The sequence below is a fragment of the Prorops nasuta genome, unplaced genomic scaffold, assembly GCF_024137725.1.
Source record: "Prorops nasuta isolate Cenicafe-Biocafe unplaced genomic scaffold, Cenicafe_Pnas_1.2 PNAS00048, whole genome shotgun sequence".
Classification (NCBI taxonomy): Eukaryota; Metazoa; Arthropoda; class Insecta; order Hymenoptera; family Bethylidae; genus Prorops; species Prorops nasuta.
In genome coordinates, this window is record NW_027116845.1 from 337558 (window position 1) to 364744 (window position 27187).

The window sequence follows — 27187 nt, forward strand, 5'->3', positions numbered from 1 at the left end:
GTGTCGGGAATTACACGTTAGCTCAAACTCCCTGGATCTTTAAGGCCCAAACTCTACCCACTAAACAATCCTCTGTATCTGAACAAGTATAATTTCAACAAATATTCATATTTTTGCCTCGCAAAGTAGTCACCAAGAACAGACTTAAAATTTCAAAGCTTTGCGAGGTAGTCGCCGAAACAGACTAGAATTTAAGATTTTATGCTTTGCAAAGTAGTCGCCGAAACAGACTAGAATTTAAGATTTTAAGCTTTGCAAAGTAGTCGCCGAAACAGACTAGAATTTAAGATTTTAAGCTTTGCAAAGTAGTCGCCGAAACAGACTAGAATTTAAGATTTTATGCTTTGCAAAGTAGTCGCCGAAACAGACTAGAATTTAAGATTTTAAGCTTTGCAAAGTAGTCGCCGAAACAGACTAGAATTTAAGATTTTATGCTTTGCAAAGTAGTCGCCGAAACAGACTAGAATTTAAGATTTTATGCTTTGCAAAGTAGTCGCCGAAACAGACTAGAATTTCATTCATAATCTATATCATCGTCACTCTCATTATAAGCATATACTTTTAAACTACTTTCTGGTTTAGCATCATGCGACTCGTACATATTAGTTTTCATTATTTCTAAGTGCTTTCTTGTGATAATCATTGAGATCGGTGTTTCATTTCTTGTTCTAAGTGCATATTTGATGACACACGTAGCATTAAGTGTATCATGCACAAGTCTATTTCTTTTCTTAGTTTTAATGTCAGGTAGCATAGAAAAACATCTTTCTGCCTCAGCGTTTGAGTGAGGAAGAGATCTCACTAAGCTTAATAATTTTCGCAATTCTGGATATCTCAATTCATTCTTTTCTTTCTCGGCAGAACATATTGCTATCCACATGTCATCAAATTCTAATTTTGACCAATATTTCTTTATAACACTGCTTTCTTTTGCATATAGAAATTCCCATTCTTTTTTAATTGCATTTTCATTGAAATTTCCTAATCGACGGCATATTTGAAGTAATTTAAAGCTGCTGGCTTCTCGATCCTCATCAAATAATGCCTTATCCTTTTCAAAAATATCCAAATTTTCTAAAAAGCTGTTAAATATTGGGAAACGATCACGAATTTCTTTGCTTGCTTTTATGAAGAAAGCTAAACAATTCTGTCGAATTGATTTCACTTGTGCTTCAGTAATTTTTTTTTTTCTTCCAACATTTTTTCTAAATAACCAGCACAATCAGAACCTATGTTAATGGTCTCTACAGGGAGAAAGTTATCATTGTTTAAAAATGTTTCATTGCGTACAAAAGGCAAAAATACATCTTGCTTCAATAGTACTGGTTTAATAAATTTTTGTAAGAAAAATAAAAGAAAATTTCTTGAACATCTATTAATTATATGAATTTTTGTTTCTTTACTTTGAAAAAGAGCGTTAAAAGTATTAAACTTTTTTAAAACAGTTTCCAAAAAATATAAATAAGCTTTTGTTTCGCTATTTTCCATTATAATTAGCAATTCCTCTGCTTCTTTTATTTTTTCAAGTTGCTGTTCAACTAAAAACTTTTGTATAGTATCCCATTTTTCCAGAATGCGTTCAATACATTTGTGACGCGAAAGCCAACGTGTTTCTCCATATTTTATTAAATTTTTAGAGTTTTTATCAAAAGATTCCTGAATCTCTTTAAATATAGCATATCTTTTTGTACTTCCGTTTATGAAAGACACTATTTTTTTAATGAATATTGTGCATTCATTTGGCAATGTTTTACATGCACTAGAGGCTGTTAATGCTGAGGAATGACAAATGCATGGCATTGTTACCAACTGCGGACAAATGTTTAAAAGTCTTGTTTTAAAAGAATCATGTCTTCCAATCATAACTGATGCATTATCACAGCTTAATCCAATGACGTTAGATATAGGTATTTCTCTTCTATTAAGTTCATTATTGAACGCATTAAATATTTTGTCTGCAGAACAATCTTTTGCGTCTAAATTAATTAAATGCAGTAAATTATCTTGTGTGCGCAATGATTTACTGTCTACATGTCTTGTTATAAGTGTCATTTTTTTCTCATTCGTACTGTCTGTTGTTTCATCTACAAAAACAGAAAACCTATGACGCTTCAAATCTTCCCTTATTTGTTCCGTTTCATAGGGACTTAAGACTTTAGTAATAATATTTTGTATTTTTGTCTTTCCCAAAGTCATTGATTGCAGAACATCCGGCTCTACCAATATCTTGAAATAATGAAAGTAATTCTTTGCTATATTGAAATGGAATTTGGTGCTCTGCGAAAAACGCTGCAACTTTAAGTTCAGCTGCTTTTACTCTATCATTAAATCGAAATTGATCATTATTAGAAGTAGTGGGATTTGCTATTTCGTCATCTAATGGAATTTCCTTCATTATCATATTTCTTATATGCTTTTTCTGGACTGCGTGCCTTTTAATTTGTGTAAGACCGCTAGAATATATCTGTTCGCATGCAAGACAAACAAATAAATCGTCTCTACCGGTCACTCTGAGCAGCCAGTTTTCCCAAGATGGATTATCATCGTACCAATCAATTTGGAATTTTTTCGCTGAACTCTTTTTTCCTTTTACTTCAACGATCATTTTTCTACAATGTTTTCTTTATTAAATATATTGTACTCACAATTATGTGTGTTTAATCCTCTATAAATCAAATCGGGTAGATCCTCAGTAAAAAAAAAATCACTTTTCACACAAACTACACTAAATCCAAAAATCACTTCTGATATTGACGTGAAAATTTTTTAAATTTATTAGAAAAATACGCTTAATAAATTGTTAGAATTTCCAAAACTTTAATCGCGTATTTAATTTAAAGTCGTTCAATTTAATCGATTGAAACCGACTGAACGATAAACATAGATCTTTGCTGGAAAGCCCTGTCATTGTTTACATCTTGGATTCAGAGACAGGTGCGATTTATTTAGACCATCAATCTTAAGTATTCACAACAAGCCTTTCTTCCCCAATTTCGTGACAAGCTATATTTAGAAATTTTAAATAGAATAGTCTTATGTTATCATTGCTGGAAAGTGACAGTCAGTATCGATGGAGCAGGTGACCCGTCAAATACAAGAGTAAGTAACTGTAATTACTGTAGCTTCTAATACAATTATTTCTCAAAAATTTTAAATTTATTAAAAGGAATAATAATATTTTCCTTTGAGTGTTGCAATTTTAAATTTTAATAAAGTATTGTGTCGATAGAAGTGAGTCGCTACTCGAATAATCTATATTATCCGTTTATAATTCCGCTCTAATTTATTTTTCAGAATGTCGTGCGACGAGGCAGACATTAAATGTGAGTAAATTTTCATTGTTCCAAAAATAATTATATATTTAATGCGTCCTAACAGCCTATTAACACAATTTTTTTCTACAGATGAAAATGAGGTCATTATTCAGAGGCGGAAAATCGCAGAGCTGGAGGAGACGGTGCGGAGGCTGCTGGAAAAAGAGCAGCACCAACAACCGCAGCAGCAGCAACAACAACAGCAGCAGCATCAACAACAGCAACAAATTGCTGAAGAAGGAGAGGAGGGGCGGGAAAATGCGGCCGCCCAGCCGCCTGTTATAGCGGGTGGGAGCGCCGAAGCGCAATCGGCACCTAATTGCCGTAAGTATTCATATCTCAAAAACCTTGAACACTACCCAATGTATAAGAAGGAAAATTAATCAATAGCATTTATTATATCGCAGGTACCAGCAATGGCGGAAAGGCCAGACGCCATTGGAACATGTGCGGAGAAGTAGGAAGTAGAGGAGGAGGCACATGGGATGGGAGAATGCGAGGACGAGGACGAGGAGGAAGGGGAGGGGGTTGGGGTGAAAGAGAAAGGGGATGGGGTGGAAGAGGACGAGGATGGGTTGGAAGAGGACGAGGATGGTTCGGAAGAGGAAGGGGAAGGGGTGGAGGAGGAAGAGGACAAGGATGTATTATAAAAAATTTTTATATTAATTATCAATAAATTAAAAAATGTAAATTACGTTTATTTAATCATTGAACCTTAATACGTTCCCATTGGAAAATCCAAGGTTGACCTTCGCGGCACCTCCACCGATGACCTCAAGGTGAAATCGAATCTGCCATCGAGTTGCTCTTTGGAAACTATTCAAACGATGCCTGATAAATCTTTTAAATTCTTAAGTGTCTTCTTGGCGTTTACTTTGCGAGGCAAAAATATGAATATTTGTTGAAATTATACTTGTTCAGATACAGAGGATTGTTTAGTGGGTAGAGTTTGGGCCTTAAAGATCCAGGGAGTTTGAGCTAACGTGTAATTCCCGACACAAAGGTGATTCCTGGGGGCCATGAGTCCCACACTATCAACCAGCGGACAAATTCCTACCATAATTAATTGGAAGGATGAATTTACTGGTTGGTGTGCGCAAAAGCATTTTAACCTCTTAAAAAGAAAGAAAAAAAAAATCAATCCCTAACAGTCCATATCCTTCTTGAATGTTTGTACATAGTTCTTCTTTCGTCTGTAAAATTGAAATATTTCTTGAAATATATTGAAGACAATTCAAAATTTCACAAATTGTCCATTGAAAATGTTGAGTGCAAAAGTGTATAACGAAAAAACGGTGTACACAGCAGCTCCATAAAATTAAAACCACATGAAAACGTCGAAAATGCTGATGGATCATGTTAACAAATGAATCTATTAAATACATAGCCGTTATACAAATTTCTTACCTCCATTATATAGGATAAACTATTTTCAACAATAATTAATTATCTTTAATTGCAAAAGCCTTCTTTAAGCGATAGATATTTTCTACTTTTCGATCTATTAGATCGATCACAGCTGTTCGACTGTACGAAATTTCTGTGAGTTCAATGGCCTTTAGTTTTTCTGTGCGAGGCTAAACATTGTGTGTTTATATAGCGCTATCCTTTTCCCGCGCTATAATCTTCGTGCGCTCTCTCTCGCACACGCTGTCTTAGCTTTTCGTTGCGCGACAAATGTTGTTTCTCATTTATTTGATATATAAAAGGCAGACGTTTTGATCACCTGTTATGTAGCATGTGGTTTCTTAGTCTTAAAAACGTATTGTTTTGACTGGTCGCCTTTACTCGGTCTATCGTCTGTGTTTACTTTTAAAGAGCTATCGACCGAATTTCGGTACATCAACTGTACAGAAATAAATCGATTACGAATTGTAAATTAAGCAATATTATATGTCACGTGTAATCGATTAATTTGTGTTAACGGAGCATATGAAAAGAGCTTCGTATTTAAAGTACTGCATGGATACCCTTAAACTATCGTATCTTCATGCAAAATGTATGCTTCAAATGAAAAATACAATAAATCATGAGCAATAATACTTTTTAAATAAATATATTTATTAATGCAGCTAATTCTTGATTGTTTACAACGAGTTAATAAAAGAATTATAGTACGCATTTAAAAGGCTATTTCGCTTCTAAAATGACAAGTAAGCTCTGTGGCTCAGGCGGTAAGGCTGCCGTCTCTTACGCAGCGGGCTCGGGTTCGATCCTTAGCGGGGATTAGTTTTTTTTTCATTTTTTTTCTGTGCAAGATTTTTTTTTTTATTAACCAGTAACTTATTGGGCTTGATAATAAATAAAAAAATGCTTTTCTTAACAGATTGATGCATAAACATTGAATTTATTATACATCAACTTATTATTTGATATTAAGAACGCATTTTTTGTATTTATTATCAAATCCAATAAGTTAATGGCTTTATTATAAGTATTTTGTAATAATTACAAACTAATTTTGGTTGATTTTTATTTCAAGGTGGGACCTTCGGTACTTTAACTTTTACCGAAGCATTTGGAAAAGGATTTTGTTTTGCTTCGAGTCGTTTGGTACGCACAATTGAATAAGAGAGAGGTCCGAGAAACAACAACGTTCCTTCTCGCTTCCGAGATCTACCGAAGCTTGTCGAAGGAGACCGATACACCTATGTACCGGTGAAAGAGTGTGCGTGCTACGACTGGAAGAGCAATGAAGCCTCCACTCACGGACGCTAGCAGCTCTCTATGTGTGAGACCTGCGCGCGCAGGCCGGCTAGAAAATCCGTCCTCGATCTGGCTTCACTGGTTTCACGTTTACCGTGCTTCGCATGCCTGGAGGGGAAAGAGACAAGAGACAAAAGCAGCGTTTTTTGATTATTGCTCGTAAAAATTCATTTTTGATGGGAAAAATCTGAAAAAATTGTTGCATATTCCTTATTTAACAATCTTTCAGGTGAAATTAGCATGAAATCGCTGGGATTAGTAGTTTGGCTGTAAAAATTGTATAAACCTTACAGAGCGTTGATTGAACAAGGACAGACGAACTACGGCACGCGTTACTCTTTCCAACAACAGCTGAGCTATGATTTTGGGATGGAGGATGTAGAAAATAACAAATGCTTTTGTCAAAATGTTTATTTTCTTGAATATTTCTTCGATTTTTACCAGGAAACACAGCAAGCCATCAAATAGTTAGTTTATCTTTCTTCAACCAACACTGAGTAACTTTCAAAAAATTTTTGCAACTAAACTATTGGTCCGACCAATTTTTTTCTTGTTTTAGCTGAAAGTGTGGTAAATGAAGAACATGCTACATTATTTTCAGATTTTTCTCATCAATAATAAGTGTATACGACCGAAATTAGTACAACGCTGCATTTGACGCCCCTCTTTCCACTCCACAAAGCTATTACGCCAGCGTGAAACCGAGTTTCATGATTATTGCGCGATATGAGGTAAGGGGTATGCTCTGCTCGCTAGCGGATGAGACGGAAGGAGACGCGAGGGGAATGCAAGTCTCGCGAGAGGAATTTTCATACTACGGGCTTACTTGTAGGTGGAAAAATCTGAAAAAAATAAGGCATATTCATCTTTAGACAGACTATCGTCTAAAACAAAGATATTCTCGTTCGGACCAATGGTTTGGCAATAAGAATTGTTTAATCCATAACTTGTATTCCCTTCGCGTCTCCTTCCGTCTCGCCCGCTAGCGAGCGGAGCATTCCCCTTACCTCATACCGAGGAATAGCCTAGAAGCTCGGGTTCACACTGCGAAAATGCTCTTGTTTGGGGGGGGGGGGAGGGGGTGGCAAGAGCAGCGTTGTACTAATTTCGGGCGCACACTCTCATTATTGATAGGAAAAATATGGAAAAATTATAAAGAGCTCCTGATTTGCAACATTATCATCTAAAACAACAACGAAATTGATCCGACCGATAGTTTAGCTGCAAAAATTATTTGAATATCATCGATTGTTGGTTGGAAAAGGAAAGAGATTCTACAGTTTGCGTCGATTCTCTCTATCATTAGATGAGCAATCAAAACAGTAATTTCTATTCTTTTAAGCTAAAATCTATATTACAGCATCTACCTTGATAATTATCATTTTATCTTCTTGATTTTTCGTTTATATATTTGAGATTTGTTGCTAGAAAGAATAGGAGACAGAAATCACTACGTTTATCCATTTTCAAACATCTTCTCTGTTAGATTTATACATTTTTTGCATCTAAACTATAAGTCCGATCGTCTTTGTTGTTGTTTTAGCTGAATGTGTGATGAACAAGGCATCCTTCTCCTTGTAGCATCAGCTTCAGCATTGTCAAATAATGTATGTAATAATAATTCTGGGAAGCCGTATTTTGTTTTGAATACTTTTATTTACAAAATCGTGTAGCGTTACTATAGTAAAAAAATATAATATGACCAAAATGTACAGTTAGTTATAAGTCGATTGTTCGATGTATCTCGACTACTCGATTATTCGAGACATATCTGAGAGAATTCGTTCGACAGTTATTATTCAAGTTTGATCTTTCGAGAAAGTAAGTTGTAAGGCATAAAGTTCTAAGAGAAGAATAAAGGCATTGAAAAAAAATTATATCAGTCTATTAAAACAAGACCCACAACAGTGTGTAATTATAAATGTTCTTCGTCATATAAAATATATTTTATATGGTAGACTTAAAGAAGCTATAATCGTGTATTTACAGTACCCTCTTTTGGGTAAAAATAATATTAGAAAAAGTGTTCTGTTTTACCGAAATTACGTCTCTTTAGAGCAAATTTCATCATAATTACTAGTTTTCAAACTACAGCGTTATTTGTGAACCGATTTTCGATTTTGAAGACATTTTGGAATCAGCAAAATAACGTCTTGGGGATAAAACAGCGAAATCTTTAGATTTTAGCTTCATTAAATTTTAATATTTCTTAATTAATTTTCAGATATATATTTTTCTTAATTTTACAATATTTCTTTGTTTTATCCCAAAGCTGCTACTCTGCCGATTCCAAAACCATCGCAAATTTGAAAATCGGTCCATAAATAAAGCTGCAGTTTTAAAACTAAGATTTGAGGTGGAACCGCTCTGTAATGTCGGTATAGACCTTACACTTAAAATACTGATTTTTATGCGGTAGAGTAAGGAAAGAAATTTTTTCGGCCATTTCCTTTTTTGAAGCTTAGTGGAAGTCCAATTTTATGAATAGGAAAATGTCGTCATGCCAGGTCTTTGAAATGGTGGCAGCTCAATATAAAAAATTACACGATACTTTGACTGAGCAGCCAAGAATTGTTTAAAATACTGATTTTTATGCGGTAGAGTAAGCGAAGAATTCTTTTCGGCCTTTTCCATTTTTGAAGCGTAGTGGAAGTACAATTTTATGAATAGGAAAATGTAGTCAAGCCAGGTCTTCGAAATGGTGACTGTTCAGTATCAAAAGGTTCACGATACTTTGACTGAGCAGCCAAGAATCGTTTAAAATACTGAATTTTATGCGGTAGAGCAAGGAAAGAATATTTTTCGGCCTTTTCCATTTTTGAAGCGAAGTTGAAGTCGAATTTTCTGAATAGGAAAATGTAGTAAAGCCAGGTCTTCGAAATGGTGACTGTTCAGTATCAAAAGGTTCACGATACTTTGACTGAGCAGCCAAGAATCGTTTAAAATACTAATTTTTATGCGGTAGAGCAAGGAAAGGATATTTTTCGGCCATTTCCATTTTTGAAGCTTAGTGGAAGTCGAATTTTCTGAATAGGAAAATGTAGTAAAGCCAGGTCTTCGAAATGGTGACTGTTCAGTATCAAAAGGTTCACGATACTTTGACTGAGCAGCCAAGAATCGTTTAAAATACTAATTTTTATGCGGTAGAGCAAGGAAAGGATATTTTTCGGCCATTTCCATTTTTGAAGCTTAGTGGAAGTCGAATTTTATGAACAGGAAAATGTCGTCATGGAAGGTCTTCGAAATGGTGGCAGCTCAATATAAAAAATTACACGATACTTTGACTGAGCAGTCAAGAATTGTTTAAAATACTGATTTTTATGCGGTAGAGTAAGCAAAGAATTCTTTTCGGCCTTTTCCATTTTTGAAGCGTAGTGGAAGTCCAATTTTATGAATAGGAAAATGTCGTCAAGCCAGGTCTTCGAAATGGTGACTGTTCAGTATCAAAAGGTTCACGATTCTTTGACTGAGCAGCCAAGAATCGTTTAAAATACTAAATTTTATGCGGTAGAGCAACGAAAGTATATTTTTCGGCCTTTTCCATTTTTGAAGCGTAGTGGAAGTCCAATTTTATGAATAGGAAAATGTAGTCAAGCCAGGTCTTCGAAATGGTGACTGTTCAGTATCAAAAGGTTCACGATACTTTGACTGAGCAGCCAAGAATTGTTTAAAATACTGAATTTTATGCGGTAGAGTAAGCAAAGATTCTTTTCGGCCTTTTCCATTTTTGAAGCGTAGTGAAAGTCCAACTTTATGAATAGGAAAATGTCGTCATACCAGGTCTTTGAAATAGTGACTGTTCAGTATCAAAAGGTTCACGATACTTTGACTGAGCAGCCAAGAATCGTTTAAAATACTAATTTTTATGCGGTAGAGCAAGGAAAGGATATTTTTCGGCCATTTCCATTTTTGAAGCTTAGTGGAAGTCGAATTTTCTGAATAGGAAAATGTAGTAAAGCCAGGTCTTCGAAATGGTGACTGTTCAGTATCAAAAGGTTCACGATACTTTGACTGAGCAGCCAAGAATCGTTTAAAATACTAATTTTTATGCGGTAGAGCAAGGAAAGGATATTTTTCGGCCATTTCCATTTTTGAAGCTTAGTGGAAGTCGAATTTTATGAACAGGAAAATGTCGTCATGGAAGGTCTTCGAAATGGTGGCAGCTCAATATAAAAAATTACACGATACTTTGACTGAGCAGTCAAGAATTGTTTAAAATACTGATTTTTATGCGGTAGAGTAAGCAAAGAATTCTTTTCGGCCTTTTCCATTTTTGAAGCGTAGTGGAAGTCCAATTTTATGAATAGGAAAATGTCGTCAAGCCAGGTCTTCGAAATGGTGACTGTTCAGTATCAAAAGGTTCACGATTCTTTGACTGAGCAGCCAAGAATCGTTTAAAATACTAAATTTTATGCGGTAGAGCAACGAAAGTATATTTTTCGGCCTTTTCCATTTTTGAAGCGTAGTGGAAGTCCAATTTTATGAATAGGAAAATGTAGTCAAGCCAGGTCTTCGAAATGGTGACTGTTCAGTATCAAAAGGTTCACGATACTTTGACTGAGCAGCCAAGAATTGTTTAAAATACTGAATTTTATGCGGTAGAGTAAGCAAAGATTCTTTTCGGCCTTTTCCATTTTTGAAGCGTAGTGAAAGTCCAACTTTATGAATAGGAAAATGTCGTCATACCAGGTCTTTGAAATAGTGACTGTTCAGTATCAAAAGGTTCACGATACTTTGACTGAGCAGCCAAGAATAGTTTAAAATACTAATTTTTATGCGGTAGAGCAAGGAAAGAATATTTTTCGGCCATTTCCATTTTTGAAGCGTAGTTGAAGTCGAATTTTCTGAATAGGAAAATGTAGTCAAGCCAGGTCTTCGAAATGGTGACTGTTCAGTATCAAAAGGTTCACGATACTTTGACTGAGCAGCCACGAATCGTTTAAAATACTGAATTTTATGCGGTAGAGCAAGGAAAGAATATTTTTCGGCCTTTTCCATTTTTGAAGCGTAGTTGAAGTCGAATTTTCTGAATAGGAAAATGTAGTAAAGCCAGGTCTTCGAAATGGTGACTGTTCAGTATCAAAAGGTTCACGATACTTTGACTGAGCAGCCAAGAATCGTTTAAAATACTAATTTTTATGCGGTAGAGCAAGGAAAGGATATTTTTCGGCCATTTCCATTTTTAAGCTTAGTGGAAGTCGAATTTTATGAACAGGAAAATGTCGTCATGGAAGGTCTTCGAAATGGTGGCAGCTCAATATAAAAAATTACACGATACTTTGACTGAGCAGTCAAGAATTGTTTAAAATACTGATTTTTATGTGGTAGAGTAAGCAAAGAATTCTTTTCGGCCTTTTCCATTTTTGAAGCGTAGTGGAAGTCCAATTTTATGAATAGGAAAATGTCGTCAAGCCAGGTCTTCGAAATGGTGACTGTTCAGTATCAAAAGGTTCACGATACTTTGACTGAGCAGCCAAGAATAGTTTAAAATACTAATTTTTATGCGGTAGAGCAAGGAAAGAATATTTTTCGGCCATTTCCATTTATGAAGCTTAGTGGAAGTCGAATTTTATGAATAGGAAAATGTCGTCATGCCAGGTCTTCGAAATGGTGGCAGCTCAATATAAAAAATTACACTATACTTTGACTGAGCAGCCAAGAATTGTTTAAAATACTGATTTTTATGCGGTAGAGTAAGCGAAGAATTCTTTTCGGCCTTTTCCATTTTTGAAGCGTAGTGGAAGTCCAATTTTATGAATAGGAAAATGTAGTCAAGCCAGGTCTTCGAAATGGTGACTGTTCAGTATCAAAAGGTTCACGATACTTTGACTGAGCAGCCAAGAATTGTTTAAAATACTGAATTTTATGCGGTAGAGTAAGCAAAGATTCTTTTCGGCCTTTTCCATTTTTGAAGCGTAGTGAAAGTCCAACTTTATGAATAGGAAAATGTCGTCATACCAGGTCTTTAAAATAGTGACTGTTCAGTATCAAAAGGTTCACGATACTTTGACTGAGCAGCCAAGAATAGTTTAAAATACTAATTTTTATGCGGTAGAGCAAGGAAAGAATATTTTTCGGCCATTTCCATTTTTGAAGCGTAGTTGAAGTCGAATTTTCTGAATAGGAAAATGTAGTAAAGCCAGGTCTTCGAAATGGTGACTGTTCAGTATCAAAAGGTTCACGATACTTTGACTGAGCAGCCAAGAATCGTTTAAAATACTAATTTTTATGCGGTAGAGCAAGGAAAGGATATTTTTCGGCCATTTCCATTTTTGAAGCTTAGTGGAAGTCGAATTTTATGAACAGGAAAATGTCGTCATGGAAGGTCTTCGAAATGGTGGCAGCTCAATATAAAAAATTACACGATACTTTGACTGAGCAGTCAAGAATTGTTTAAAATACTGATTTTTATGTGGTAGAGTAAGCAAAGAATTCTTTTCGGCCTTTTCCATTTTTGAAGCGTAGTGGAAGTCCAATTTTATGAATAGGAAAATGTCGTCAAGCCAGGTCTTCGAAATGGTGACTGTTCAGTATCAAAAGGTTCACGATACTTTGACTGAGCAGCCAAGAATAGTTTAAAATACTAATTTTTATGCGGTAGAGCAAGGAAAGAATATTTTTCGGCCATTTCCATTTTTGAAGCTTAGTGGAAGTCGAATTTTATGAATAGGAAAATGTCGTCATGCCAGGTCTTCGAAATGGTGGCAGCTCTATATAAAAAATTACACGATACTTTGACTGAGCAGCCAAGAATTGTTTAAAATACTGATTTTTATGCGGTAGAGTAAGCGAAGAATTCTTTTCGGCCTTTTCCATTTTTGAAGCGTAGTGGAAGTCCAATTTTATGAATAGGAAAATGTAGTCAAGCCAGGTCTTCGAAATGGTGACTGTTCAGTATCAAAAGGTTCACGATACTTTGACTGAGCAGCCAAGAATTGTTTAAAATACTGAATTTTATGCGGTAGAGTAAGCAAAGATTCTTTTCGGCCTTTTCCATTTTTGAAGCGTAGTGAAAGTCCAACTTTATGAATAGGAAAATGTCGTCATACCAGGTCTTTAAAATAGTGACTGTTCAGTATCAAAAGGTTCACGATACTTTGACTGAGCAGCCAAGAATAGTTTAAAATACTAATTTTTATGCGGTAGAGCAAGGAAAGAATATTTTTCGGCCATTTCCATTTTTGAAGCGTAGTTGAAGTCGAATTTTCTGAATAGGAAAATGTAGTCAAGCCAGGTCTTCGAAATGGTGACTGTTCAGTATCAAAAGGTTCACGATACTTTGACTGAGCAGCCAAGAATCGTTTAAAATACTAATTTTTATGCGGTAGAGCAAGGAAAGAATATTTTTCGGCCATTTCCATTTTTGAAGCTTAGTGGAAGTCGAATTTTCGGAATAGGAAAATATCAAGTCAGGTCTTCGAAATGGTGACTGTTCAGTATCAAAAGGTTCACGATACTTTGACTGAGCAGCCAAGAATCGTTTAAAGTACTGAATTTTATGCGGTAGAGCAAGGAAAGAATATTTTTCGGCCTTTTCCATTTTTGAAGCGTAGTGGAAGTACAATTTTATGAATAGGAAAATGTAGTCAAGCCAGGTCTTCGAAATGGTGACTGTTCAGTATCAAAAGGTTCACGATACTTTGACTGAGCAGCCAAGAATCGTTTAAAATACTGATTTTTATGCGGTAGAGTAAGCGAAGAATTCTTTTCGGCCTTTTCCATTTTTGAAGCGTAGTGGAAGTCCAATTTTATGAATAGGAAAATGTAGTCAAGCCAGGTCTTCGAAATGGTGACTGTTCAGTATCAAAAGGTTCACGATACTTTGACTGAGCAGCCAAGAATTGTTTAAAATACTGAATTTTATGCGGTAGAGTAAGCAAAGATTCTTTTCGGCCTTTTCCATTTTTGAAGCGTAGTGAAAGTCCAACTTTATGAATAGGAAAATGTCGTCATACCAGGTCTTTAAAATAGTGACTGTTCAGTATCAAAAGGTTCACGATACTTTGACTGAGCAGCCAAGAATAGTTTAAAATACTAATTTTTATGCGGTAGAGCAAGGAAAGAATATTTTTCGGCCATTTCCATTTTTGAAGCGTAGTTGAAGTCGAATTTTCTGAATAGGAAAATGTAGTAAAGCCAGGTCTTCGAAATGGTGACTGTTCAGTATCAAAAGGTTCACGATACTTTGACTGAGCAGCCAAGAATCGTTTAAAATACTAATTTTTATGCGGTAGAGCAAGGAAAGGATATTTTTCGGCCATTTCCATTTTTGAAGCTTAGTGGAAGTCGAATTTTATGAACAGGAAAATGTCGTCATGGAAGGTCTTCGAAATGGTGGCAGCTCAATATAAAAAATTACACGATACTTTGACTGAGCAGTCAAGAATTGTTTAAAATACTGATTTTTATGTGGTAGAGTAAGCAAAGAATTCTTTTCGGCCTTTTCCATTTTTGAAGCGTAGTGGAAGTCCAATTTTATGAATAGGAAAATGTCGTCAAGCCAGGTCTTCGAAATGGTGACTGTTCAGTATCAAAAGGTTCACGATACTTTGACTGAGCAGCCAAGAATAGTTTAAAATACTAATTTTTATGCGGTAGAGCAAGGAAAGAATATTTTTCGGCCATTTCCATTGTTGATGCGTAGTGGAAGTCGAATTTTCCTAATAGGAAAATGTCGGCATGCCAGGTCTTCGAAATGGTGGCAGCTCAATATCAAAATGTCCACGATATTTTGACTGAGAAGCCAAGAATTGTTTAAAATACTGATTTTTATGCGGTCGAGTAAGCAAAGAATTTTTTTCGGTTATTACCATTTTTGAAGCATAGTGGAAGTCCAATTTTATGAATAGGAAAATTTCGTCATGCCAGGTTTTCGAAATGGGGGCAGGTCAATATCAAAAGTACACGATACCCGCGTAAAAAAAATCGATCTTGGAATGATCTTAATTTTGACTTGAAATATAATCGTAAGATCTTATTAAGATCTTACATTCGTCTTTCAGGCAGTCTTGCTTTGTGTCACGAACAAGACAAATATGTAAGATATTTCTATGATCTTTCTAATACTTGAAAATGGTATTTTTGAATTGCAAATATAGGAGAGCCCGCGTAAAAAAATTTGGACTTGCAAAGCGCTTGGTTTCGGCTTGAAAGATCCTCGAAAGATCTTGCAAAGGTCTTTCCAGTGTATTGGAAAATAGCTTGCTCTATCCCGCCAGCGACACAAGTTCCGAGCTCTTAGCAAGCGCTTTCCAAGACGATTCGAAATTTGAGAAAGTAAAAAGAATAGGTTATAATTAATTTGTTTATTTTTTTATTTTCATATATTTTTTATTATGATTATCGATTAATACAGATATTAATTAATTTTACTGCATGAAATTTTTTTTCCGCGGTTGGACTCGAACCTGGAACCGATGCCAATCTCACGTACAACTGTCCGACGTTTGCACCATTCAGCTAAACTTGGATTTCTATATCGATAGCTATTTTAGCGTATATAGAAACAATAGACAAATATTTCGTATTCTGATGTCAGCGACAAGATTACTTGTGGACGACTTTTAAGGCCTAATTGTCTGAAATTAGTAACAAGAAATTATAGGGACTTCTTTTGGATCTGAATGCTGTGCGGGATATTTTACGAAGCTAAAGCTAGCGTTCGATGTGAGCAATTCGATAAAGCTCAACATAGCCTGAAGTAAGCAAGCAATGAAAATAAAAAATATACATCTTCTTCCTTATTTCACAAGGAACAGATCCATATAGGTTAACAAGTGGACCCGGCAAGGGAAACAGCAGAAAAAAAATTGTAGATGCTTAGAATGCGCGACCTTTTTGCAGATTTCTCTATGTTTTAGCTAAGTTTAACCCCGCTGCTACACACAGAAAAATCGTCAGTTAACTAAACATGTATGCATCTTCTTTCTTATTTCATAAGAAAGATATCCATTGTTATGTACATAGAATAAACATACATAACTCATTGCTACAATAAGTATTATATGTATGTTCGCGGCAGTGCCACTCTCTTTTGTTTTTTTGTTTGAGGGTTGCGAAGAAAAAAGAGAGGAGGAGGTGTGCGCGACTCGAGTCGAGAGCATTAAAATATATAATCCTTGTTAATAATATTATAAGTTTTGTTTGTAAAACGAGACAGAAAACGTTTAGCGATCTTGAAAATATTGAGTCAAGGCAGAGTGAGATACTGCCTTTATCTGGGTGGTTCGGCGATCTGGGATTCCTCCTTGGCTAACCACCAGATTCAATACGTAATTGATGTATCAATTCTTCAGAGCAAGGCTATTTAACGATCAAGCGTCTTTCTGATCTCTGTTCCCTGGACAACTGTTTATTGGAAGTTAAGAATCTAGGTGCGTTAAATATTATTATATTTTTATTATTATCACATTACGAGATCATGTTAATTTGCTCTTTGTACATAAGTGAGGCTTTTTTCCGATATGAATACTCGGTTTTTTATGCCGATCTTATTCAAAATAATTTCCGATAATAAATTTTGTTATTCAATTCTGATTTCTTGTCGTAATCATTTATTAGTTCATAATAGATCATCTTCCGTGTTTCCTTTATCAATCATTCTCACTTCATATTATAACAAAGATGTAGTCATACATTTTTTTTGGTGCCCCGGGTGAGGAAGGGGGATGATCGTGTTGTACTTTTGGTGATCTAAATTTATTGTACAAGGAGCATCTATAACATACTTTTGTGAACTAGGTTATATCAAGATTGGCGCATAGTTCGAGACAACAGTTCGATTGTTTCTAGCTAACTTCGGTCATATCTGCGTTATCGGCTGGTGAGTGTGAGATGGCCCCTACATCTTTGCGTCGACTTACGAGTCTGCAAAATTCACGTGCAGCAGAAATCGAACTAAGCGCTAATCGTTTGAAAGAGAAACCACGCAATGAATTGAATTTAAACATCATCATATCGAGATCTGAAGCTTTAAACGAGCTTTGGAAGAGTGTTCGAAGTACACATGAGGAGATCATCACACGTGAAGATGCCGAGAATGATGTTTATGTCACTAGTAATTCATTCCTTCGTATACAGACCATGTACGAAGATTTTCTGGATTTTTTACTTACGATGAGATCAGAGTTGGAAAAGAATGTAATACCTGAAGATTTAAATTTGAGTAACTCTGGGAACAATTATTCAGATACTCGTTCGGCTAAGTTACCAAAAATAGATCTCCCAATTTTTGAAGGTCGATATGAAGATTGGGAGAACTTTTGCGATTTATTCACTAATCTGGTCCACAATGCACCAGGCTTAGCTGATGCTACAAAGTTACAATATTTGAAAAGCTGTATGAGGAATACAGCAGCTGACCTTGTCAAGGATGTTACCACTACTAATGTCAACTATGCTACTACCTGGCAAGCTCTTAAGACCAGATTTCATAACCCAAGATTAATTGTCTACAGTCATCTTCGAGCGATTATGGATATTCCTCACATTAAAAAAGAATCAGGCTCTGAAATGCGGACTTTAGCAGATGAATCCCAAAGAATTGTTCGTGCATTGATCAATTTGAAGATGCCAGTCGAGCACTGGGATGTTTGGTTGGTTTTCATTATAGGATCACGATTGGATCCTGAGTCACGCAAATTGTGGGAAACTGAATTGAGCAAACGGGATCGTCAGCGGATTCCAGTCACTGATGGTGAATTAACAAAAGAGGATTATGTTGCGCAATTTCCGAAATTTACAGACTTAATTGAATTTTTAGAGAATAGAGCTCAAACTTTAGGCATGCTAGCGTCCGAAACTTTAGGGATTGAAAGGAAGAGTGCATCATCATGTAGACCGATTTCTGGAGCTCGAAAGGTGTTTCACACTTCCACGGTAAATTCTGTCGATGGCAAACCAAAATGTGCTCTTTGCTCCGGTGCTCATCGTCTGCATAAATGCTATAGATTCAAAGCAAAGAGCCCCTTTGAACGACGCGCTGAAGTTCGTCGTCTTAAACTTTGTTTTAACTGCTTTGGAGCTCATCGAGTCGCGTCATGCACTTCTTCTTTCCGATGTTCGAATTGCAAGGATAAACATCATACAATGATTCATTCGAACAATATAAATGAGCATGTTCCGAGTAGTCGAGATACGTCAAACAGGGTTAGCAATTTGAACGAAGTTAAGGAGGAGGTTTCGAGTCGATCTGCAGACATAAATGTGCTTACTGCAAATGTGTCATCTCATCAGCATTCCGTCTTATTAGCAACAGCACAAATACTTTTGATAGGACCGTTTGGAGCTCATTCTCGTGTACGTGCTTTACTTGATCAAGGTTCTGAAGCATCATTTGTTTCGGACAAGGTCGTTAATTTATTACAACTTGAGAAACGTCGAGTTCAGGTATCCTTGACAGGTCTTGGTGCAAACTCTTTTGGTACAGCTAAGGCAGCAACACGCCTTGTGATACAATCAATATTAAAGACAGATTTGCAATTTGAGACTGAGGCATATATTCTTCCAAAGATTACGTCACATTTACCAATGCGAAGTTTATTTACGATTAGCATGCACATGTTTACAGGAATGACATTGGCGGATCCTGATTTCCTAGTGCCAGGTTCAGTGGATGTAATTTTAGGAGCTGATATTTACGGACGTTTGTTACGCACAGGTTTGAAGAATTTCTCTTGTTCTTCTCTTACTGCGCAGGATACCGCGTTAGGATGTATTCTTTCTGGACCTATTTCTATCAATCATACACGGCGGGCGGTGACAAGTGAAGAGAGTATTCGTCATTCGTATCATTGTACGAGTACACAGGAATTGAATGAGTCTTTGCAACGGTTTTGGGCACTCGAGGAAGTATCAACATTGGTTAATTCATTAGATTCGCAAAGTGATTTGTGTGAGAAATTATACCAGGATACACATTTTCGTGATCAAAGGGGGCGATTCATAGTTCGTTTACCTTTTTCATCAGAATTACCGAAGGACGGGTCTGAGACTAGAGTCATGGCCTTAAATTCACTTCGATATATACATCGGCGTTTTGAACGTGAACCCGAACTTGCCATAGCTTATCGACAATTTATGACGACGTATGAAGAGCTTGGTCATATGAAACGCATTTTTCATAGTGACATTGAAAACTCATCTACGCGGTACTTACCTCATCATGCGGTAGTGCAGAAAAAAATTAGGGTTGTTTTTGTCGCTTCACGATTAACTAAAGGGAAGAAATGTCTTTACGATTTTTTACTAAAAGGTCCGGCTCTTCAACGCGATTTATCTTTAATACTTTTGAATTGGCGACAATATCGATACGTTTTCACTGCGGATATCATTAAGATGTTCAGGCAAATTCAGGTTGCGAATAAGGACCAAGAATTTCAGCGCATTGTATGGTCTCCTAGTCAAACAGATCCTCCAGTTGATTATAGACTTACGATAGTTACGTATGGAACGTCATGTGCTCCTTTTTTAGCTATTCGCACTTTACAACAGATTGCGATCGATGAAGCCTTTCGATTTCCTTTAGGGTCTCAATGTTTGAATTCTAATACTTATGTTGACGATACATTTGCGGGAGCTAATGAGCTTTCAATCGCTAAAACTATTCGACAAGAGTTAATCGACATATTAAAGACAGCCGGTATGGAATTAGATAAATGGGCGGCTAATCATTCAGAATTACTACCTCGATCAGTTAGATGCAGTGATGAGGAACAGAAAATAATAGGGGAGGATGATTCTATTAAAACTCTCGGCATTAGTTGGAGTCAGAAATATGATCAATTTAGATTCACAACACTACCAGTTAAAGAATTATCTGGGAAGGCAACTAAACGTTCTGTTCTTTCAACAGTTGCTAGACTGTTTGATCCATTAGGATGGCTTGCGCCGATTACTCTAGTTGCTAAGATTCTTATGCAGGATCTTTGGATTCTTAAATGTGATTGGGATGACGCATTGCCAATTGACATACTTAATAAATGGATGGATTATTGCAATTCCCTTACAATGTTGCCGAATTTGTCTGTAAATCGTTGGTTTGGTGCTTCGTCATTTCGCGATGCCGAACTGCATGGTTTTTGTGATGCATCATCGCGTGCGTTTGCAGCGACAGTCTATATTAAATTGTTTGATGATAAGAATAAGCCGTGTACATATTTGTTAGCGGCTAAAAGTAAAGTTGCTCCTGTAAAGACGATTAGCATTCCGAATCTTGAGTTGTGTGGAGCCGCGCTTCTTGTTAGGCTTATATCGCATGTACGGAGTCTCGATTTTTTACAGGGGTTACCGGTATTTGTATGGACTGATAGTCAAATTGTATTAGCTTGGTTGCGTAAACATCCATGTAATTGGAAAAGGTTTGTGGCGAATCGAGTTTCTTTTATACATACAGAATTGCCGAGTGCTATTTGGGGACATGTACCCTCCAAAGAAAATCCTGCAGACTTAGCGAGTAGAGGTTGTAAAACTATTGAATTGATCAACTGTGATTTATGGTGGCATGGACCTAAATGGTTATTATTATCAGAAAAATATTGGCCCAAGACTGCTCCAGTTGTTCAGACTCATCACGCTAAGTCTTCTGTAAATGATTCGGAGATTTTTAGCAAATTTTCTTCATGGACTCGGTTGGTTCGCGTTGTTGCTTATTGTCTGCGCTTTCTGAACTGTTTGAGGAAGAGCATAGTAGTTGATGCAGTTTTACCCAATTTTCTTACCGCTTCAGAATTATGTAATTCTCGAAATGTGATTATTAGATTGGTTCAGGCTCAATTCTTCATTGAAGAGATTAACATTTTGCAAGCGGGAGAATCATTATCTAAACGTCATAAATTAATGAGTTTGAATCCAATCATGGATAAAAAAGATGGCATTTTACGTGTGGGAGGTCGACTTGCGAACTCTGTTCTGTCTCCAACTATGAAGCATCCACCAATATTACCACGTGATTCTATTGTTAGTTCTTTGATGGTTCGTTACGCACATCAAGCATGTTTGCATGGTGGTCCGACGCTTACTTCAAATACAGTAATACAGCATGCCTGGATTTTGGGTCGTAACAGATTAGTTAAAACTATTATCCGGATGTGTATGTTTTGTCAACGCAATAAACCACGGTTAGCTCATCAAATGATGGGAGATCTGCCTGCTTCTCGAGTGACTCCAGCACGACCTTTTTCTTCAACAGGTTTAGATTATGCTGGACCATTTCAGATTAAAACTACCAAAGGTCGAGGTCATAAATTCTATAAAGGATATATTTCATTATTTGTTTGCTTTGTTACTCGAGCTGTTCACTTGGAAGTAGTCAGTGATCTTACGACTAAGACTTTTTTAAATGCTTATAAACGTTTTGTCGGTCGCCGTGGAGTTTGTAAAAACTTATATTCGGATAATGCTTCGACTTTTCATGCAGCTGATAAAGAGTTGCGTATGATGTTTAAAGCGGGGTCAGATTTTTATCAATACGGGGCTAAGATTTTAGCAAACGATGGCACTTCATGGAAATTTATACCACCCACCTCTCCCCATTATGGAGGTTTATGGGAGGCTGGAGTGAAATCCGTCAAGTATCATCTCAAACGTACTTTCGGAGATAGAGTTTTGACTTATGAGGAGTTTTCTACTGTACTGGTGGAGATCGAATCCTGTTTAAATTCACGTCCAATTTGTCCTTTAAGTAGCAATGTTGATGATTTGCAATCTTTGACCTCTGCGCACTTCCTTATCGGTGAAGCTTCTGGTTTAGTTCCGGATGAAGCTCCATTGAAAGTACCAGAAAATAGATTAGAAAGATTTCATTTGTTACAAGCAATACGCAACAGATTTTGGAAACGCTGGTCCTTAGAATACATGCAACATTTACAAGAGCGTGGGAAATGGCGAGGTCCTACCAAAAATTTTGCAATTGGACAATTAGTTTTGATACGTGATGACCGATACCCACCAGCGAAATGGCCTTTAGGACGAGTGGTTGAAGTTCATCCAGGTCCAGATAATTTGGTGCGCGTCGTCACAGTTAAAACCTCTACATCAACTGTACGACGTCATATTGCCAGATTATGTCCTTTATTTATTGAATAAAATTTAGTTTTTTTTTTGGTTTTATAATCATGAAGGCAGAATTAAGAATATTCGTCTTAGAGACGAAGGCGGGCGGTTTGTTCGCGGCAATGCCACTCTCTTTTGTTTTTTTGTTTGAGGGTTGCGAAGAAAAAAGAGAGGAGGAGGTGTGCGCGACTCGAGTCGAGAGCATTAAAATATATAATCCTTGTTAATAATATTATAAGTTTTGTTTGTAAAACGAGACAGAAAACGTTTAGCGATCTTGAAAATATTGAGTCAAGGCAGAGTGAGATACTGCCTTTATCTGGGTGGTTCGGCGATCTGAGATTCCTCCTTGGCTAACCACCAGATTCAATACGTAATTGACGTATCAATTCTTCAGAGCAAGGCTATTTAACGATCAAGCGTCTTTCTGATCTCTGTTCCCTGGACAACTGTTTATTGGAAGTTAAGAATCTAGGTGCGTTAAATATTATTATATTTTTATTATTATCACATTACGAGATCATGTTAATTTGCTCTTTGTACATAAGTGAGGCTTTTTTCCGATATGAATACTCGGTTTTTTTATGCCGATCTTATTCAAAATAATTTCCGATAATAAATTTTGTTATTCAATTCTGATTTCTTGTCGTAATCATTTATTAGTTCATAATAGATCATCTTCCGTGTTTCCTTTATCAATCATTCTCACTTCATATTATAACAAAGATGTAGTCATACAATGTATATTTAATATAATTAATATTAGTAGATAGGCTAGGATGGTTCTATGACCGCGTGGCGAGGGGGTCGGGGTCCCGCGGGGACAAGGGAAGTAGGGGAATTGTCCCCTCTCCTCGTGCGCGGTTGTGCGCATGCGCATCGTCCTCCCCCGACGTTAAACTCGTAGGGTACACACGTGACCTCCCCCCCTCTAATGTTAAGCAGTGGACGCCTGAGAGAGAGAGAGAGAGAGAGAGAGAGAGAGAGAGAGATTCCAGCAGAATAAACTCGTAGGGTACACACGTGGTCCCCCTTACGTTTATCCGTACAAGAGAGAGAGCCCCCCCATCCCCCTTACGTTAAGCCATACAAGAGAGAGAGAGAGTAGTGCGATGATGCGACCTCCCCCCTCTTACGTTAAGCAGTGTACGTCTAAGAGAGAGAGAGAGAGAGAGAGAGATTCCATCTTTGTTCCTCTGTAGCTGATTCTTTGCAATATTTCTAGTACGGGATACAGTGGATTGGTGGAGAGGTAATGTAATAGAAAAAAAACATAAATTTAAGGGAAAAAGCCTTTCGGCATAAAAAACCCTCTTTATTTAAATACATATGAAATATATATATATAGGTACCGCAATAAAAACAGCAACAGCATCTATAATTAAAAAGAAAAATTATTTATATTTATTATTAATATTTATTATTATTATTTTTTTGTATTAACTCTTACCGATTTGGTGGGGACTGCCTGTCACACACACACAACCTAGCAGCTCACATAGGCTACATATTAGGTAAACGTAATATTAATTACAGCCTACGCGAGACTGCAGGTTGCTCCGCTGCAGACTGCTCCGCTGCAGGTTGCTCCGCTGCAGACTGCTCCGCTGCAGGCTGCTCCGCTGCATGCAGCATCCGCAGGGCTATGGGCAGCGAATGTGGCCGCCGCAGTGGCTGCTGCTGTTCGGGTATCGTGCGATACCCTCTTCGCACTGACTGCTGCTGCTGCTGCCTCACAATTGGCCTCACTATTGCCACTGGTTTGGAGGAATGTTTTAGATCCTCCAGCGTCACTTTCTTGTCCGGTAAACTAACTTTCCTTGTGGAACTCATGATGGTTCACTGAAGACTGATTTGAAGAATGCTCTCCTCTACGTGTTCAAATTTTCTCTCTCTCTCTCTCTCTCTCTCTCTATACTCCAGATGAAGTTTATACATCTTTAACAATACATATTAGCCTTCTCTCCACTTCAGATCAAGTTTACATATTAGCCTTCTCTCCACTTCAGATCAAGTTTACATCTCATTGTCAATGCGGAGAGAAGTTTATATTCAATTATCAATACGTATTAGGTTTCGCGATCGACTTCTTTTAAGGCGAATAGTCCATCGTCGTAGATACTTATCATCCGCTCTGTAATTTGAGCGGAGCCTACGTGACCTTACCTAAAGAGAAGTGGTTGGGACGTATTTGAAACACTTGAAAAGATTTAGGAGCAGTGTTCAAGGGTTCTATTGGTGTGAAAATGGCTCTCAAGGCAATATAACTGGAAAATGGTTGCTGGCTTGCGAGTACCGTTATTTTTTAAAAAAAAAAAAAAAAACCTTATGGATAAAGAATTTTTAAAATGTAAATATTTTTCTTAATAAAAATTTTATAGGTATTTGAGCGATATAATTCCCATTTTGTTATTATTCAATAAAAAGGGAAATTGTTATGGATTGATGGAGAGGTAATTAAATAAAAAAAAAAAAATTGAAGGGAAAAAGCCTTTCGGCATAAAAAACCCTCTTTATTGAAATACATTATTGACTGATGATATATATGTATTTGCTTGCTTCCACCGTGACGAAGTAAGTTGTACCTCAGGCTCGTAACTTGTGTTCCCCCGTGACGAAAGTCTCAGATTGCGCAGCCTCCAAAATTTCTCTCTTCAAAAACATATTTGAATTAATGTTGTTCTTCGTTTTCCTCCTCCTCATCTTCCTCCTCCTGCTCTTGCTCCGCTTGCTCTAGCCCTTCTTGTATTCGATTTCTGAGCTCCACTAGTTTTTCAACAATTACTATCAAATCTTCTTCCTCTTGCACTGCTTCCTCCATTTCACCCATTATCTCCACAAGTTCTTCAACCAAGGCGCTAAATTCAGGAATATCCTCCGGATTCCTCAACAAATCTTCGTCCTCTTCCTCTATTTGTTCCTCTATTTCACTTATTATCCCCACAAGCACTTCAATCAAGGCATCAAAATCAGGATTATCCTTAAAAATGTCTCGTTTTTTAGATGTAGCACGGAACATTGTCACTGTCGTTGCTAGCGTTAAAATGATCTCAAGATTTTTCGTCACTAGTCGCTCAGATGCAAAACGATCTCCCAATGAAATATGAACTGACCGATTACGCACGTACATTTTAGTTAGTCAGATACCTTTCTTTATCAATACATATTAGTTAACTCTTTATCAAAACATATTAGCCTCCTATCCGAGAAGCGGAACGCAGTCAAAGAGAATTTCAATAGAGACCTGATACGACGAACGTTAATAATAATAATAATAATAATAGAAGGAGAAGGAGAAATAGAATTTTGAGGTTGTGAAATGAACGATATTTTTTTGTTATTTTAATTAAAATTTATAAATATATTTTTAATAACATACATAAAAAAAAAGTTATAATTGAATTTAATAATAATAAAATATTATAAAAATGAAGTGGTAGTGAGAGTAGCAGTAGTAGGAGCGGTATCATCTACGAGAAAAAAAAAATTAGGAAAAATTATACTACTTATCCAAGCACTTGATAGTTTTTTTTTTTTCATCGATTCTTACCGATTGTTGGAGAACGTCATTATCCTCGTCGAACCGTATTACATTTTCTGGAGAAATTTATTCCCAAATTTCTGGCTCCCACTCTACTTCACTACTATAATCTAATAGATTAGCCTCATCATCATCATCATCATCATCATCATCATCAATATTTGATGTTGATTTTTGCCGCTGAAGCTTCTTCCTCAACATTCTGACAATCGCGGTCAACGCGTTGTTATTCACTTCACCCCAATCTCCTTCCAAATCTACTTCTTCTTCTTCTTCCTCCACAAATTCATCCATATTCTGAATGTTTTCAATATTTTGTTCAATATTTTGTTCAGTAGTTAATCTGTACAATTTAATTGCACCCATTTTTTTTCTTGTTGAAACTGTCACGTCAAGCAAACTCGGTAGACTGAGAATGGTAGAGATGTAAGCTCAATACGAAATGTATAATTATTATTATTTTCTCTATCAATACGTATTAGATTTCTCCATTTCACAATAGCTATTAACAGCCTCCTCCTCCTCTTCTACTACCTCGTCCATACTTTGGATGATAACGTTTTTCACGTGAATTCAAGGTTGAGGAGCAGGGGTTTGCTAGTTGAACAATCGTTGTAGTTTTTTAAATAAAATTAATATATATTTTTAATAATATTTCTACAATAATTTTTAAACTATTCTATAAAAATTTAATAATAAAAGAAAAAGAAATTTGGTGATTCATCTTCCTTCTTAGTCTGCTTTGACACATTATCTTTTTCCTCCTCCTCTATTTTTTTCTCCTCTTCCTTCTTCATCTCCTTTGACTCAATATCTTCCCCGGTCTGTTTCTCTTCGTCTTTCTTCACTTTAATTTAAAAATACAAACAGGTAATAATTATGAAAAGGTAAAAAAGATAAAGTTAATACTTACATTCTTCCTCCTCTATTTTTTTCTCCTCTTTATCTTCTTCTTCCTTCTTCGTCTGCTTCGACTCAATATCTTTTTCCTCCTCCTCCTCCTCTATTTTTTTCTCCTCTTTATCTTCTTCCTTCTTCGTCTCCTTTGACTCAATATCTTTTTCCTCAGTCTCTTCGTCTTTCTTCACTTTATTTTTTTCTTCTTCCTTCTTCATCTCCTTTGACTCAATATCTTCCCCGGTCTCTTCGTCTTTCTTCACTTTAATTTAAAAATACAAACAGGTAATAATTATGAAAAGGTAAAAAAGATAAAGTTAATACTTACATTCTTCCTCCTCCTCTATTTTTTTCTCCTCTTTATCTTCTTCTTCTTCCTTCTTCGACTCAATATCTTTTTCCTCCTCCTCTATTTTTTTCTCCTCTTTATCTTCTTCCTTCTTCGTCTCCTTTGACTCAATATCTTTTTCCTCAGTCTCTTCGTCTTTCTTCACTTTATTTTTTGAAGAAAAAAAAATACAAACAAATAATAAATATAAAAATATTAAATAAATACTTACAGTTTTTATGCAAATAATGGTGCAGTTTCCGTTCATACTCTTCGAAGTAACGATTGAAGAAATCGTTAATTCGATTGACGTATTCCTCTGTCAATTCTCTGGGAAGAGTGGGTGAAAGA

The 27187-nt window shown here is 36.4% G+C and overlaps 3 protein-coding genes across 3 annotated transcripts; 1 reads left to right on the top strand and 2 right to left on the bottom strand.

Annotated features, from left to right (window-relative positions):
* Window positions 1-514: 514 nt before the first annotated feature.
* On the bottom strand, window positions 515-2605 carry LOC136784118 (protein FAM200A-like). The gene is made up of 3 exons (XM_066744636.1): window positions 2318-2605; window positions 1166-2226; window positions 515-1082 (listed from the first exon to the last, which is right to left on the bottom strand). Exons 1-3 carry the CDS (start codon window positions 2603-2605, stop codon window positions 515-517), a joined length of 1917 nt encoding a protein of 638 aa, XP_066600733.1.
* Window positions 2606-3799: 1194 nt separating this feature from the next.
* On the top strand, window positions 3800-22103 carry LOC136784119 (uncharacterized). The gene is made up of 2 exons (XM_066744637.1): window positions 3800-3955; window positions 16812-22103. The coding sequence occupies exons 1-2, from the start codon at window positions 3800-3802 to the stop codon at window positions 22101-22103; spliced, it is 5448 nt and encodes a 1815-aa protein (XP_066600734.1).
* Window positions 22104-26224: 4121 nt separating this feature from the next.
* Window positions 26225-26894, bottom strand: LOC136784140 (uncharacterized). The gene is made up of 2 exons (XM_066744658.1): window positions 26525-26894; window positions 26225-26458 (listed from the first exon to the last, which is right to left on the bottom strand). The coding sequence occupies exons 1-2, from the start codon at window positions 26724-26726 to the stop codon at window positions 26301-26303; spliced, it is 360 nt and encodes a 119-aa protein (XP_066600755.1). The 5' UTR covers window positions 26727-26894; the 3' UTR covers window positions 26225-26300.
* Window positions 26895-27187: the final 293 nt, after the last annotated feature.